Source organism: Triturus cristatus, chromosome 11, assembly GCF_964204655.1.
Source record: "Triturus cristatus chromosome 11, aTriCri1.1, whole genome shotgun sequence".
In the NCBI taxonomy this organism is placed as follows: domain Eukaryota; kingdom Metazoa; phylum Chordata; class Amphibia; order Caudata; family Salamandridae; genus Triturus; species Triturus cristatus.
The window spans coordinates 992,264,040-992,281,951 of NC_140594.1; the positions used below are offsets into that span (position 1 = coordinate 992,264,040).

The 17,912-nt window shown below is 43.2% G+C and overlaps 1 protein-coding gene across 3 annotated transcripts in view; it reads right to left on the reverse strand.

The window, feature by feature from the left end:
• LOC146785799 (ceruloplasmin-like) overlaps positions 1-17,912 on the reverse strand; it is a 436,448-nt gene that overhangs the window by 360,708 nt on the left and 57,828 nt on the right. For all 3 annotated transcript variants that reach the window (XM_085635075.1, XM_085635076.1, XM_085635074.1), the window contains exons 3-4: positions 11,837-12,049; positions 1,283-1,450 (exon numbers count right to left, since the gene is read on the reverse strand). In XM_085635075.1, coding sequence (XP_085491201.1) covers positions 1,283-1,450; positions 11,837-12,049 — 381 coding nt within the window. The remainder of the gene's footprint in view (positions 1-1,282; positions 1,451-11,836; positions 12,050-17,912) is intronic.

Below are 17,912 nucleotides of genomic sequence, written 5' to 3' on the forward strand. Positions count from 1 at the left end.
ACATCCACCTTGCTTGATGACATATATCTTCATGGTATGTAGATGTAGAGTATAGAGGAGTTAGAGTAGCAAATCTATACCTATATATGTAACTGCTTTCTCAATATTTTGAACCTCATTATTTTGCCCACGATATTATGATACAATATCCCTGAAACAATATTTTGACATATAACTATTCACATAGTGGCACAAATTTATCAGGATGAGTTTCATGCAGTCATTTGGAGTATTCACATCAAGAGGAAAAATCTTTTGCGTATTTTAATAGATTATTTTCTAAATGTATTGAATATGTACTAGCTGCCATACAGAAGTTTGAGGCCTCTGAATAGGAAAAAAGTGAATCTGCTAAATGGTCCCATATGTTCAGACATATCCCTTGAAGATGGAGACGCATAACTTTGATCCCACCATGAGATAAAGTAGGTGTTCATCATATCTATGAGTAGCCACGACTCAAATGTATTTTGTATGATTAATGTACAATGCAGCACACATGGAAAGAGCAAAAACGAGGAGAAATTAAACATTTCTACTTGGCTCACCAAGGTAAGACCAGGTATTCCCTGGTTTTAATTTTGATGCTGCCCCATATTAACGCCACCCTTGAAAATATGAGACAGCCTTAAAATCAATGGGTGTTGTGGTGGAACACCCACCGCAACACCCATTGCCCTCCCCTTTCACTGTAAGTATAGCGTAAAAGGGTGTCTTATTTTCAAGGCAGCGTTAAGCCATGTTAAGTGGCTTAACGCTGCCTTGTAAAGAAGGCGAAGCCCCTATCGACACCACAATGTCGTAAAAAGTGATGTTGTGTTGGCGATAGGGACTTGTAAATATGCCCGTATGTGTATTAGAAACAATAGGTCTGGCCAACAAGTAGCTAAATCTGCCTGTAGCAGAGATGTAATTTAAAGAAACGATTTTGCCACAACGATTGTGTCAGCTTTGTTGCAACGCACACTCTAATTTCTAGTACTTTCTAAAGAAATATGGGGGCATATTATCAAGCAGGGCGTTAAAATTATCAAAGCGGCGATAATGGGCTTGATAATATGCCCTTGAGAATTCCAATAGAAGCCCAGGTTGACACTAGAACATGGGCTTCTACTGGAATTCACAAGAGCATATTATCAAGCCCACTATCGCCGCTTTAGTCGCAGTTTTCTGCCGCTAAAGCGGCGATAATTCTAACGCCGTTTCTTGATACTATGCCCCATATACCTTTCAAAACAGAACAGGTGATAGAAAGCTCAACAAGAATTTGAAAGAACCTTACAGTGCATCTGGTTGCTTTCTCGAAAGTCTGGATCCTCTTTATCGACGTCAGCCGTACAGTACGTCGCAATATTTTCATCCAGATACATACTCATATTTTCATCAAATACCGAAAACATCACAACAAACTCGGTTCCTGGTTTTGTTTTATTTGGCTCAGACAAGACACCTGAAAGAAACACAAAAGTGAAGATTTTAGCTCACTGAGGCTTCAGTAAAAGTATTAACAACAAAGCATCACATTTGTATGCTATACGATTTATTATCCCCACGAACGATTAGTCAGAAAGGAAGCAAGAATGCCCAACTATCAATTATCGAACATTTTACTTATTTATTTCTTCATTTATTATTTAATAAAGCACTGTATATTACCTTTTGATTGCTTCATGGTGGTTGAGGGGATGACAATGAATCATTTGATGAAGAAAATGGAGAAGTCAGAGTCATCTTGGAAGGGTGTATGCCTATGTTCAATATTCTTTGATCACAACACTGATCTTTGACCCCAACACTGATCTTTGACAAGTTCAACGAGGCCTTCATTAATCTCTTTTCAAGAGTTTACTTAATTGTAAAAGATTGGGCTCAGATTGGAATATTGAGCTGATGGCACTCCGTAGTGTGGGACCAGCAACCTCCAAGTATCTGCCTCTGTGTTTTTCCTCTTGGATGATAAATGATAGCTCTGCAGCCCATGAGCAGTGGTTTCTCATTGAGGTGTAGCATTGAACGAGCTTGCAACTGGCCCACTAGACATCACGGATGATGTACAGAACCTTCAATTTCACAAATTCAGAGGTTGAGTCATAGTCTGTCAGCGGCAGTAACATTTTCTTTGCCGGGCACATAAACTATCTTATAAATGAAATCCTGAAGACGCATAGACATACGTGCTATGCGTGCAGAAGCTTTCAACATGCCCTCTGTGGTTAATAACCGTACCAAAGGTTTGTGGTCGCTCCTGATTAAACACTCCTTACCCCACACGAACACCCTGAAGTGCTCAAGCGCCCAAACACAAGCTAAGGTTTCCCTTTCTATAGTGGAATACTTTTCTTCTGCAGGAGTAAGCGCCCTGGATGCATGGGCAATTATGCATTCTTTACCAGAATCTAATCTTTGAGCAAGAACTGCTCCCAAACCTCTTGCACTAGCATCAGTGGTGATAATGCAAAATAATGACGGATCAAAACTAGAAAGAGCAGTAGCTGAACAAATCGCCTTTTTTACATCTGCAAACTCCGCTTCGCACTCTTCAGACCACATAAACTTGTTCTTGTCCTTGATCAACTGTCTGATGTTGAACATGCGACAAGAAAAATTTGGCACGTATTTTGAGTAAAACTCGGTAAGACCCAAAAAAGACCTAACATCATCTTTGGATTTGGGATGAGGAGCAGATCGAATAGCTTCAACTAAATCATTTTTTGGTTTAATCCCCTCTTCGCATAACTCATGACCCAGATAGTTCACTGACTTCACGCCAAATTTACATTTTGAATGTTTTATAGTCAGACCATGATCCGAAAGTACTTTGAGTACCTTCTCAAGTGCTGCTAAATGAATCTGAGGATTGCTTCCAAATATAAGAATGTCATCTTGGAAACAAATGGCATTATCACAATTCTTTAAAATATCTTGCATTACCCGTTGGAAAATGGCTGCTGCAGAAGCTAACCCGAAAGGCATTCTGTTGTACCTAAAACACCCAAACGGGGTAATGAAAGCAGTGTAGTCCTTGCTATCCTCATGTAATTCAACTTGGTGATAAGCAGCGGAAAGATCAATTGTTGAGAAAATTTTAGCATTCCTAACAGTGGTTAACATCTCTGAGATGCGAGGTAGAGGAAACTGGTCAATGACAATGTTGTTATTAAGATGGCGGAGGTCAATGCATAACCTAATTTTTCCATTGGCTCGTTTAGCAACGACAATGGGTGAAACCCACTCTGAAGACTCAATCTTTTCAATAATGCCATCTTTCATTAAGGAGTCAAGTTCATTCTTTACTTCTTCGCGAACAGCTAAAGGAATGTTACGTGCTTTGTGAATTTTAGGACATGAATCTTTCTTAAGCTTGATTTCATGTTTGAAGCCAATTAATTTGCCAATGTCAGGCTTAAAAGCATTGGGGAATTTATGAAGTAACAACTCACTGAGACCATTAACCTCATCAATAACCATGACAGGATTGGAACTGTTTGGGTTTAACATAATGTCCAATTTACCCTGATCATACCAGCTCAAAACAGAAGGTCCTTTTTTTGACACATAAAGCTTAGCAGTGCATTCACGATTCTTAAATCTGAAAACAAGGGTTCTGTATCCTAAGATATCAATTCTCTCACCAGAATAGCCTTCCGGACTTATGTCAGGAGGATTCAAAACATTACCTAATTTAGGTACAAATTGTGAATTCCAGATCATCTCATTCACAATGGAGTATGGTGAACCAGAATCCGCATACATTTTAGTATCAACACCACCAATAATCATGTCACATATAGGTTTCTTTCTTATGAAAGAACTGTCAATGTTCAATATAGCAAGCTCAGAACCCCTAATATTTAGAACATACGAAGTTGCACCACCGCAATCAGAATTAGGTTCTTCATCATCACTGTCATCAGTTTGACCTATACATTTAACCTTATTATTAGTATTCTTTCTGTTACATGCTTTCATGAAATGACCAATAACCCCACAATTAGAGCATTTCTGTTTAATGGCCGGACAAAATTTGTAGTTGGCCAGGTGAGTTTTACTTGTACACCTAAAACACCTTAAATTATCTTTTTGATCTTCTCTTTTCCCTGTATAGGCACCAGAAGACTTCTTTTTTTTAATATCCTGTGACTTACTATTGGGATTAATTTTAGCAACAACATCATTCTTATTACTGTTAGGCTCGCCTTTGACTTGTTTTGCACTTCTGCAAGACATTTCTGATTTCCTCACAATGGCTAATATGCTTTCAAGATTAGAATCACCATTGACCCATAACCTTTCTTGAATAGTGGAATTATTAGCATGCATCACTACTTGGTCCCTAATGAAATCCTCTTGTAAACTTCCAAATTTACAATCTAACGACAAAGTTTTGAGCACGGAAACATAAGAGTCAACAGATTCATTAGAACTCTGTTTCCTTTGAAAAAACTTATACCTAGAAATACCTACACACACTTTAGGTGAAGAATAGTGATCAAAATCTGAAATAGCCTTTTCAAAAACATTCCCGTCACCACTAGACTCAATACTCGGTAGTTCATTGTATGCTTTAAGTCCTTCAGGACCCAGAGAATGTAAGAAAATACCTTTTTTTTCATGAGGTTTCATTTTACCGTTGGCATCTAAAGTATCTATGTAGTTCAAAAAATACGCTTTCCATTCTACCCATGGCATACATGGTGAACCTCCGGCAGGCCAGTACGCTTGCGGGGGAGCAAGAGTATAACCTTGTGCAATCATGCTTTTTTTTTTTTTTTAACACACAAAAAAAAACGAGCTACACAAGAGAATTTACCTTGAACAATGCCTGAAATAGAAATTCAATTCGAATTATACATTGCCCACAAATCAATTACACATATATTATCACACAATAGAAATTTGCAGAATGCACCTGAAAGGAAAAGGTTAGAATAGCATAAGAATAATTATGAAAAAATTATATCCACTAGATGGCACACCATCATGTTGAAATAACGAGAAAGTCTTTCTTGAAGAGAAAAAAAAAACATGCAAAAAAAAAACACGGAATCCAAACACAGTTTGATGCGTAGATAGGTGTCACTGAATTACTGTCCGAAGAGACAAATGAAGGACAAGTTTTTTCAAATAACGAAGCAGTCTTGAAAACGCGCTGAAGACTTTGCTCAGAAATTAGTATATTAAACCAGCACAAGAAATCTTCAGGATGATAAAAGAAAAGAAAGAAAAAAAAAAACGAAAACAGAAATAGATTGTACCTTTGAAAAATAGATGCCTCGTTCTTGACTTAAAACACGGAAATGTGATGACCACAGATGAAATCAGACGTGAATGGGCGTGTTGCGTCGTTGAACGTAAACGTGGGACAGCACACGTCACACGCGCGTCATTTGCCAGCAGGAGAAGACGGAACACTCCACTCGAAGAATCCACTACGGAATGAGAACGAGATGCCCCGTTGGAATAGGTGAGTGAAGTCGTTGAGTAAAATTTCAAAAGAACACTTTGACTCCGATGCTTGCAACGGCAAGAACTCCGGAACATGACAGCTCCTCCGTTAGTCAGCACACCCGTAGTAAATAAAATGACGAATTCAGATGCACTCAGCCAGTTCCTCGCAACAGTTCAAAGGACCTCTTTACACAAACAATTCGAAATCCTTCTGTGATGCATGAAACGAAATCTGGCCACTCGAAGTAAATCCAGCGAAGAAAAAAAATCAATAAAAATTGACGAATTAATAACCTTAGAGCAGAACTTCGTAAAACCACAGATTTTAATCCTCAAATATCCGGGTTAGATTCTTGTAGGTTTTCCTATTCCACGTAGGTTCTTAGAAATAGTGCTTCCTTTAAAAAAAATCGTCGCCAAGTTTGTTGAGTAAAGATGATGTACTCGAGTTGGGTAAACTTAGAAATAAGTTTATTTCCAATGAAGAAATAAAGGAAGCACCAGCGGTTACACGTCTTCAAGCTCCGGCTGGTTTTCCTCAACTGCCAACTCTTGATTCTTGGACCCGATCAGGTGTTCTAATCTAGAACATCCTGATCGTGCCAAGAACCAAGAGTTCATAACACAACACCACATGAACTCGTGCTTGCAAGCACGGGACAAAACACTACAATGAACATAACACTGGTTCTGCAGTATTTGCAGCCTGACATTGAGGGGCATATTTACAAGGGGATAATGCCACCGGTGGTGCCATGCCCTGCACCATATTTACAAAGTGGCAGTAAGCCACGTTTTGTGTCTAAACGCCACTATGTAAATATGGTACCCTTTCACAAAGGTATCTGCTTGAAAGGGGCGTGCAGTGGGTGTTGCTGTAGGCGTTCCACTGCAACACCCATTGCTTTTTGATGCTGCCCCATAATTACAATGAGGTGTAAATCTGAGGCTGCACCAAAAACTAACGCATGCAATTACAGGTGTTAGAATGGTAGAACGAGGAGAAATACTTTTATTTCTTCTTGTGTTTGCTGTTTCTATGTGTGCTACATTCTGCAGCACACACGGAAAGAGAAAATGCCTTTAAGGATTGTTTATGTGCAGGAAGGTGTCCCTTCCTTCACATAAACAATCATTAAATAATGGCGATTTGCTACTTCTATGTGTGCTGCAGCACACATAGAAGTAACACATCGCCATTAATGATTGTTTATGTGCAGGGGGGACATCTTTTTGCACATAAACAATCATTCCATGCAATGCAGGCACTGTTGCACTATGTGCAAGGGTTCCTGCATTGGCGCTAGGCAGCTAGTTTCAGCGCCAGCGCAAGGGAAAGCACAGGAGTGCGCTGTATTGTTGTAAATACAGCGCATCCATGCGCTTTGGAAATGTCGGAGCAAGGCGCTGCCAATTGTGGCACAGCTCCACCCTCAGACATTTTCTTGTACATATGCCCCTGCATTTCTTTGAGGAACCAGTCTCCATGATGTTGCTGTAGTCCAGACATGCTATGACAAGGCTTGGGTCAAATCTACCAATGGTTATCTAGAGAAGTGAAAGGATTTATTGAGGTGATGAGAGCTGGAGATTTATATACCTGTGACTCCTATGTTGACTTGGGGGAAGCAAACTAAAGCTGAGAATCAAAAAGAAATCCCAGGAACCTAAGTTTTAGGGTAGTTGAAGAGATGGCTCCTAGGCATGAGAGTGAGCTGAAGTGTAGTGATATGAGATTAATTTGTGCTATTTCTTCATCTTAGTTTTAGTTACCATCATGCAGATGAAACACTCATTTACTCCGGTTCTAAATCAGAAGTTTAACTTTTGGTTTAAGTTTTTCCTTCTCCACTGCATACATACATATTTCCTACACTCCATGGTAACACAGGAATTGCCTGGTAGTGAATGGCGGGCAACAACCACACTCATTCAGCAAATTCTAAGGGGTCTGACCTCATATATAGAAGGGTTGGAACGCAAAAGGGTTCAGCACTTTCAACAGTTACAACAGTCAATATCCAAAACAGTGAGCACACAAGAAGATCTTCAAATCCCTGATGTAGGTTTCTTAACAGGATTGTTCTTTATTGACTTCATTTAAAAATCAAAGGAGCATAGCCTAGGCTTTTAAGAGGAGGAGGGTATGCAGGCCCCCTCCCCAAGCCTTTACAACCCATGGACCTCATCCCATCCCTCAGGGCTTTTTATTGTTTGAGGGGAGGGAGGGAGGCATACGGCCACCCTCCCTGATCGATTCTGGGGCCCCAAAGAAACCATTCCTCAGGGCTTTTGTTTTTGACCGCCTCCCTGGGCCTTAATGGCCCAGGGAAAACCATCCCACAGGGCCAAAACATATATTTAGAGGAAAGGGAGTGGTGCCCCCCTCCCTGAGCCATCCCAGTGCTGTTTTTTTTAATTACGAGGAGGGGTCTCATGGCCCCCCTCCCCAAACCACTATGGGCTCTGAGGACCCCATCTCCCAGGGCCTTCTTTTATTATCAAAGAGGAGGGGACACATGGCCCCCTCTCCAAGCCAATAGGGGCCCTGAGGATCCTATCCCCAGGGGCCTTCATTTTGTATTAAGGGGGCCATGGGTCCTGCCCAAGCCACCATGGGCTCCTGGAATCCCATTCCGCAGACCATTCCTTTTAGGTGAAGGCACAGCCGCCCTTCCCCTGAGTCCACTGTGGCTCTCAGGACCCCATCCCTTGACGCTTCAGGTACTCCTTGGTGGGTGTCCCCGTGCCACCCTGGGCACAAAATAAACAGTACATTGGGGGATGCAGGGGAGGCCCCACGCCCCCTGGATCCACTTGCTCCCTACATGCATCCTGGATGCTGTGGGAGCTGGGTTTTCTCCCACAAAGCAGGATCAGCTGTCTGTGCTTGCTCCAGCTGGGTGGCAGCAATCTGAGAGTCCCTGCCCACAAGAGCTTTGGCAAAGAAACAAAAGTTTGCTCCCAACCTGAAGGAGCATTTTCAAAGCTCCTGCTGGGTGGGAGCACACTGACTTGTACCTGCCCACGCACCCACAGGCAGGGAAACCACTGTGTTATGGAGGTAGGCTCCCGAGGACACATTGTATGAGCCAGTCCAGGAGGTTAAGTCCCCTGGGCCCTTTATGGCTCAGGTATGGGGGCTGTGTCCTCTCCTCCCTACACTTACTAGTCAGCAGCTGCATAAACAATATTGTAGAAGGGTGGAGAGGAGATGGAGGACCAATTATGATCCTCAACTGAAAGCCGAATACAAAACCTCCTTGGCCATGTACAAAAAATTAATATTAGAAGAAAAAAGCAAATACTTTGTTCGAAAAATTGACGAGGCAAAGAATTCTAGTAAAGAACTCTTTGCTACTGTTAAAAAACTGACAAAAATTGATAGTGACAAACAGGTAATAATCAGCTCTGATTTCTGTGACACTCTGGGCCAATTTTTCGTAGATAAAGTGACCACAGTTTACGAATCCTTCAAACTGACCGTTAAGGTCTCTTCCACACAGCCACACACAGTTCCCAAAGACGTCTTACATCCACTAGAGCAGAACCCATGTTTCCGCTTTGTTCCACCTTCCGTGGAACAAATTCTCCAAACAATTAAGATGACCAAGTCTGGGAGTCTAACGGACCCTTGCCCCCCGAAGGTTATGCATCTTTTTCCTGAGCTAGTGAGTGAACAACTATGCATTTTTTTCTCTCATACAGTAAACTCCGGCCACTTCCCGGATACATGGAAATCCACCTCTGTACTGCCACTCTTAAAAAAACCAAATCTGAACCCACAGATTCCGGCGAACTACAGACCCATTGCAAGAATTCCTTTTGCCGCTAAGGTTCTTGAGAAACTACTGAATAAGCAACTGTCCTTGTTCCTCTCTGACACTCACGCCCTAGACCACTCGCAATTTGGCTTCCGAGAGGGACAGAGGACAGAAACAGCATTGATCACGGCAGTCGAGGAACTTAGGAATATCCTAGACGCCGGAGGGAAGCCTTGATTCTATTAGATCTCTCGGCGGCCTTCGACACGGTCAACCATGATACACTTCTTACCCGTCTAGACGAAGCCAGAGTGCATTCGTCGGCCCGATCATTGTTTGCCTCCTATCTGTCCAACAGAATGTTTACAGTAGAGCTTGGGGAAGCAAAATCACAACCTTTCAGCTCGCCATGTGGTGTACCTCAGGGGTCATCTCTAAGCCCCACTCTTTTTAATCTGTATGTTGAGCCCCTAGCTGCAATCATTAGGAACTGTGGGTTTCTACCTGTCTCGTACGCTGACGACACCCAAATAGTGGTGTCGATTAAAAATAATGTCAGTGAAACAGCAGAAAAATTTCAAAACTGCATGAGACAAGTCAATCAATGGATGCAGAGTAATTGTCTAAAGTTAAATGGAGACAAAAGTGAAGTTATGCTGCTAGGTACTGATATGGAAACCTGGTCCCCGGAGTGGTGCCCGCTCAATTTAGGCCACTGCCCACTACCAGTAAATAAACTGAAAAATCTGGGTTTTATACTAGACAACAAACTGACTTTTGAAGCCCAGTCCAACAAACTGGCATCAACCATGTGGTACATTTTGAAAGTAATAAGGAAGCTCCCCTTAGACTCTCGTAAAACGGTGGTAACAGCCCTGGCCTTATCCAGGCTTGACTACGGAAATGCTCTGTATGTAGGGATGCAGGCTCAGCACCTAGCTAAAGTACAACGCCTGCAAAACGCAGCAGCAAGACTGATTCTTGACATTCCCAGGTCTGAGCCGATTACACACAAACTAAGATCTCTACACTGGCTTCCAATAGACAAAAGAATAAAGTTTAAATCCGTTTGCCTGGCCTATAAGGCCTTGTATGGGAGTGCATCTCAGTTTCTAAAAACTCATTTACAACTATATGAGCCTTCCCGGAATCTCCGCTCTAGCCAAGCAAAACTAATCCAGATCCCAAGATTCAAACAGGTCAGGTGGGGGGGAGAAGCTTTCTGCTACACGCAGCAAGGGCCTGGAATCTCCTCCCAATCACAATCAAAAACATTCCATCTATCCTGTCATTCAGGAAAGAGGTAAAAACCTGGCTGTTTACCTCCATTTAGACCCAGCCGTGACATTTCTCCGGTAGTTCCTTGTCTCTGTACAGCGCCATGACGCCCATGGGCATGCGTGCGCTCTATAAATTTTTAATCAAATCAAAATGGTTCCAAGGGGCCCATTGGTAGCTCAGGGAAGAGTTTGTGCAGCCCCTCCTCTTTTTTAATGCAGTGGCCCTGGGAGAATGGTTCCCCAGGGCAGTATCTGGCTGAGGGAGGGAGCCCATGCGCCCCATGCTGTTCTAAATTTCATTCCCTGGGGATGGGCTCCCAGGGCGTCACTGAGCTTTGGGGCATGGCATCATGTTCCCCCATCCTCTTAGTTTTTCACAGCAGCCCCTGGCTATCATTCCATTTTATTTTACATGTTGTGATCCCACGCCAGCCTTGCAGGACTTTTGTGGGATTGCAACTTTTTTTATATTATAAATGAAGTGGCTTCTATGGGACCACCCCCTCGGCCTAGGGAGAGCAGAGTATCCCTACTCTGCACCTTTATAAAATTAAAAAAAAATAAACTCAGAACAAGTAACTAAGTCCCTGAGTCCTGTAATGGCTGCCTACAACATTTTTGTTCATGTTGCAGGCAGCAGTGTTGCTACCATGGGAGTGAATTTGCACAATCAAAATGGTTTATTTTATAAAATTGGGACTCTCTTGAGAGTCTCTCAAACCTCAAGACACCCCCAGTGTTACCAGTGGAGGCTTTCTCAGCGCAGTGAAATTACAGGTGTCACTTTCAAAAGGAGGGGTACACTTTAAATGCCTCACCTGACTTCACAGTCCTACTCTGGGGTGTCGGACCATCGTGGTACAGTTCGTCAGTATGTTTGTATTATTGTTGCTTTTTCTGAGTCAAAGACATATAAACACATAGGGGTAGATTTACAAGCCCCTTGCGCCACTTTTGCATCACTTTTCCATGTTAAAAATGACGCACAAGTGGTGCAAGGTCCTTGTAAATAAGCCCTATAATCTTGCTTAGATTCCATTTAAGGCTTCAGAAGTAATGTGAAGGACCCCCGCTGCAGCCGGGCCTCCACATATCTACCTTGTCTGGAATGTCTGTAGGAACGCATCGGAAAAGGAGCAACAATAGGATCAATTCACAAATTTGGCAAATTACACCACATGACTCCCAGAAATTTCACAGCAGCTAAGGATAAGACACTTGCTAAGTCAGAAGTGCTTTGCATGTCATGCCACAACCTGGGACAAATGCACAACACAATTTGAGCATCCTGTCCTCCCAGAAGACTGAAATGTTCCTTGTATGCTGTTTAGCTGAAGGACTTACCAGCTTTACAAATGATCAAAGGTCCTATAGCTCCAGAATTAATGTCGATGGGGGTATCGATGTGTGAGTGATATATCCTCGTCACGCATTCTTGATCTCCTTCAGCTGGGCCGTGCTCCTCAACCACATCCCACCTGTATGTATAGCTCTTTCCAGGGGGTACCACATCATCATTCTTGTATTTACCTGTTGTGTTGTCAGGATAGAGAGCACCTGCAAGTACAAGGGGCATGTAGCACATTTGTATTACTGACACAGTAGGTTAAGGGATAAAATGTTTTAGCATGAGCAAAACAAGCATAGTCAACTGACTCTCAATACAACCGACTAAAATATTGAATACAACTTAAGAAATAATAATTTCAAGTTGTTTTGATTGGTTTACTTTTTAAGATTATCAGTGAATAAAATATGAAACCGATCAAAGAAACAGATTAAAATATATCTATGAAAGATCTTGCTCAATCTGATAAAATGATCATGTAGGCTGATAAAGAGTTGAGCTGAGCCAAACTGATGAGAGATAAGATCTCAAAATCTAAAAACAAAGCAAGTAGCCGCAGGCCAGAGGTACTTGCTAGGCATGTACAGAAGTAAATTGTATGCTTTGGCAGTGCAAGAAACCCATTGGATATGCATTAAACAGACATCGCAAGATCTCGCGACTCACAAGGTAAAGGGTTCTAGAAAGGGGCACCCCCTTTTCGAGTGACTCATAAGGGTATGTATCAATGGTTTGCAACTGAAGTTGAAGCCATCCATGAGGGACTGGTCCCGCTATGTGAATTTAGCTACAGACATCAGGGAGAACTGATGTCCAGTTGCGTAGTGCCACATTTTTCCCAGTATGCCAGACTCTGCTTTCAGAGCCTTCAGTGCTTTGCTTATGGTCATACAGATTGGGTTCTGATGGCATGGGGCTAGGTGCAGGGCTTAGTGAAAGGACAAGTACTCAATCACATAGAGCATGCAGTGCACTCCCAGAGACTCTGTACAGTGGGTTCAGTGAGCACAGAGACTGGGTTAAGGTCATAGAGAAAGGCCCCACCCTATGTCCAAAGACCACTGCCTATGGCCACTGGATGAACCAAGTGTCATTTGGAAGCAAATGAGCTAGGCCCAGGCCTGGCCAATGGGAGGGCCTACAGCCAGAGGCTACTATGCATGAATAGATAGGGACAAATTTACAAGGGGATATGCCCACCAGAACGTCACTTTTAGCAATGTTCTGGTGGCGATATGCCCTTCTCCATATTTACAAAGCGGCGTCAAGCCACTTTTTGTGGCTTAACGCCCCCTTGTAATAAGGCTCCTTTACACGCATCACTTAGTGTGAAATTGGTGTGCAATGGGTGTTGCTGTGAGCGTTCCACCGCAACACCCATTGTTTTTGACGCTGCCTCAGATTTGCTAGGAGATGTAAATCTGAGGCAGCGCCAAAAATGAACACCATGAAAGAGCAGGCGTTAGAATCCCAAAACGAGGAGAAATGCTTTTATTTCTCCTCGTTTATGTGTTTTCTACGTGTGCTGCATTCTGCAGCACAGATAGCAGAGCAACATGCCATTAATGTGTCCCTTCCTTCACAGAAACAATCATTAAATAATGACGAGTTGCTACTTCTATGTGTGCTGCATTCTGTAGCGCAAATAAAAGTTACAAATCGCCATTAGTGATTGTTTACGTGCAGGAAGGGACACCATCATTCTCTGCAACGCAGGCACCCTAGTATCATGGTGCAAGGGTGCCTGTGTTGGCCCTAGGCAGCTAAATTTAGCCGTAGAGAAAACACAAGTGTGCACCGTATTCTTGTGAATACAGCGCATCCCTGCATTTTGAAAATGTTGGAGCACGGCGCTGCCAAATTTGACGCAGCTATGCGCTCCAACATTTGCTTGTAAATATGCCCCATAGAATACATTTGAGCATTTGGAAAAGCTTACCTATGTGTATTTGTACATGATAACTTATTTCTCTATGGGGAAAACATATTTTCCAATGGAGAAACCCCTTTTCCCACACACCACTAATTTTAGGGCTTTCTCCTGTCCATTCTCACACTGAATATATATGTATTTGAGTCTCACACAGAAGCAAACTTTCAACTGCATCTAGAAAGACAATGGGCTGTGAAAATGTCTGTGAATATTCACAAACCCATATGTAGACATTCATCAACTTTGTGGGGCCTCTTATTCTGCACCGCCCTCTCCCTACCGCCCCCTCAGAAGGTTTGCAACAAAGTGATATTACAACATAGGGCTCTACTACGATTTCGCTGGATTTAGGTGCAGAGATACTGAGTGGCCAGAATCGATGATTCCAGCTAGTACTCCTGTATCTAAATCTGACAGTTACCAATTATTCAGCCCGGAATGGAGAATAACATGCTGATCCATTTACATCCGGTTAGTCACCACATGTTGGTCCCTATGTGCCTCAAAGTAGGGGCACCTTTCCACCGACCGATCGCTGTGGTTTGCGTGCAGGGGAGGAGCTAGTGAGGAATTCATGTGGAGGGTGCTCCACCCATGGCTGGGTGGAGTTGGTCTGTGCTGAAGTCCAGTGTCCTTGTCTCAGACCAGCATGAGGTCTTACCGGGTGAGTTTTTGCACTCAGAAATTGCAGGAACATCGGCCAGCTTTTAGGGAGTGTTATACCCCTTGGATGGTGGGGGGGGGGGGGGAGATTGTACCCGGCTTGTGACTGGGCCCTTTCAAATATGATACTAACTTAGGGCCTGACTCATAAAGGTAAACTTACACTTTTGTATACGTTTACGGTTGATTGCTATTCACAAAGATATTTTACGAGTGGTATCTTTATGACAGCGTAGTCTCTGCACATACAAAGACAGGACAGACTCTGCAGTCGTTCAGATACAACTGGTAAAATATCTCTGTGAATAGTAAAATCATAAAGTTACACAAAAGTCTAAGCTTACCTTTGTGAATCAAGCCCTTAGTGTGCAAACGGTTTTGTGAATTTGGACAGAAGTTCATACTGTTGAGTCACAGAGGAAAGAGGCACAAGGTTATCTCTATTAATAAGGACAAATTCATGTATGATCTATATATTGACGTTTTGTGACATTCAAGCAGGATCCGACTTTAAGGATATTCCTAGCCAAAGACATTTTAACTTACACCTCAGCATCATCAACATATTATTGATTTAGAATGTCAGAGTGGCTTGCTGTACAGGGTCAACATCCTTCAGGAGATCTCACAATATGAAGGTCAAGATCTCAGTTTGCAACAATAGTGCAATAGTGACTCACAATATATCCTATGTATCAAGATATCCGTTTGATAAGCTTTATTCAACATTTAAGTCATAAAAGATAGTACAAGATAAAGTACACAAGATAAAATGCAAATGAACACATAATAAGTTCAAGTATGAGAGGCGTAGCTAGCATCACAGCATACAAGAGATGTTCACAAAACATTAAAACTAATATCAATTGCACTTTTCCCAAAATAATTCCCTTGTTAATAAAATAAGAAAAGATGTCACAGTAAGAATTGAATTCAATAGGGTCATAAAACAAGCAAATAACAACAATCTTATAAAAAAGGAGATTAAAATGTAAAATATGCCCTCATCGAACTCAACTACAGAAGCATAAGTGCCTAGAAAGCATGTAAAACACAAAGTAGCAATTCATTGCAAATAAATGCAGTTGAAACATAATATCCAAGCACTCAATGCAAAGTGTACTCATGCCCTTCTCATGTGGGGTTATTGGGACACACATTGGGCAACAGAGTAAACTTTTACGATACAGATCTTCCAGTAGCAATAGGATCATGGATGCTCGGCTATACTCCTTGCTCTGATAACCAAAATACCTGCCAAAATCTAGGAATTGTCCTGTCAGAGAGGAGCTGGTGACTAGCTCTGCTTCCGATTGTCTAACCCACAAGCAATGATATTTTCTCAGCACCATTGCCAACGGGACCGGTTTATACAATGGGTTATCCCAAAGAGTTTGCAGACCAAATATATATAATAGCTTCTTGATTTGATGCAGCCAAGGAATTTTATTGAACGTATCGGCCTCCATGATTTGATTTGATTTGATTAGGGATTTCTAGAGCGCGTAGCTACCCTCGGGCGTCCCAGCGCTAGTGAAATAGCCTGACAGTACTCCTAGGGATGGATTATAGGGGGAACAACCACGTTTTCAGCAATCTGCGGAAAGATAAAAGATTGTTTTCTTTGCGTATATTGAGGGGGAGGCTGTTCCATAACTTAGGGACGTTAAAGGAAAAGCGGCGGCCGCCAGTACGAGCTTTTCTTATTCTGGGGACGTTCGCCAAAAACAGGGTGTCTGACCTGAGCTGTCGAGTTGATTTGTGAGGCTTGATGAGAGATCTCAATAATGGTGGGCCTTTGCCTTGTAAGATTTTGTGGGAGATACACATGGCTTTAAAGGAGATGCGTTCTTGGATGGGGAGCCAGTGAGGCGCCTTAAGGGAGGGTTTGGCCGAGCATCTAGATTTTGTTCCCATCAGTAGTCTTGCTGCAGCGTTCTGGGTGTGCTGGAGTTTTTTTATGACCGCTACAGGTGCGCCTAGATATAGGGCATTTCCGTAGTCCAATCTAGATAAGATGAGGCCCTGGATCAAAATCTTCCTAGACTGAGGGGGAATGAGCGGAAGGATCTTGCGGGCTGCTCGCATGAGTCCGAAGCAGGTGCCAGCTGTCTTCCTCGCTTGGGCTCTGAAGCTGAGGTCCTGGTCTAGACAGAAACCTAGGCTTTTAATTTCTTGTTTTGGTGTGGGGGGGGGGTGCCCATGCTAGATGGCCATGCCAGGGTTTTGGGGAGCTTGTTTGGGTCGCCTAGAAGCATGATTTCGGATTTCTCTCCGTTGAGCTTGAGCTTGGAGTCTCTCATCCATATGGATATGTCGTGCAGGCAGGAGACTAATTTCTCCATTGATTGATCAGCCTGATTGATGGAGACGACTAGCTGTGTGTCGTCGGCATACATGACCACCTTTATGCCAGATGGAGAAGCGATGTCGTCCAAAGGGGCCATGTAGACATTAAAAAGCGTGGGACTCAGGGAGGAGCCCTGAGGGACTCCACAGTTCAAGGGGAGGGGTTTAGAGCGGCCGAGGCTGTCGGCCACTTGGAAGGACCTGTGTTCTAGGAATGATTTTAGCCATGCCAGGGCAGTTTCTAGAATGCCCGTTTTACGGAGGCGGTGGAGGAGGATGGTATGGTCCACCGTGTCAAAGGCGGCGCTCAGGTCTAGGAGAATCACTGCCACTGATCCTCCTGCGTCCAGGATGGACCTAGTCTCCTCTGTTACGGCCAGGAGGGCGGTGTCAGTTCCCTGTCCAGGTCTGAAACCAGTCTGTGAGTGGCGGAGGAGGTTGTTAGTCTCTAGGAATGTTGAGAGCTGTTCATTCACAATTCTCTCTGCCACTTTGCTGATGCCTGGGAGGAGGGAGATAGGTCTAAAGTTAGAGAGGTCCAAGGGGTCTAGGTGGGGTTTCTTTAAAAGAGCGCGCACTACCGCGCATTTCCAGCTGGCGGGGACTATCCCGCAGGAAAGGGAGGCATTTATCAGCCTCATGAGGTGACCGGAAATAGCGGGAGCTACTAGTTTGAGTTTACACATAGGGGCTGGGTCGTCCGGGGAGCCACTCTTCACACGATTGAGAGTGTCCAACACCCTCTCAGTGGTGACGGGGAGGAAGGTTTTTAGAGTGGGTGCCTCAGGGTCAATGGACCCGGCTGGGGAGTGAGTTGGGTGATCGGTAGTGGGGAAGTTCGTGATGATTTTTAGAATTTTGGCTGAGAAGAACTCAGCAATTTCGGTACACCTGGCGACGGTGGGATCGGCAGCCGGCTGGGGTTCAGGAACTTTCATGAGACTTTTGACTATGCGATAAGTCTCCCTAGAAGAGTTAGAGGCAGCCATGATTTTTCCTTCGGAGTACGAGGCTTGTGTGTTTTTAATGAGGGTTTTATATTGCTTCATGGCTGCTTTGTAGGTTTCTTTGTTGTTAGGGTTCCAGTCTTTTCTCCAGCAGCGTTCTAATTTTTTGCATTTTTTTCT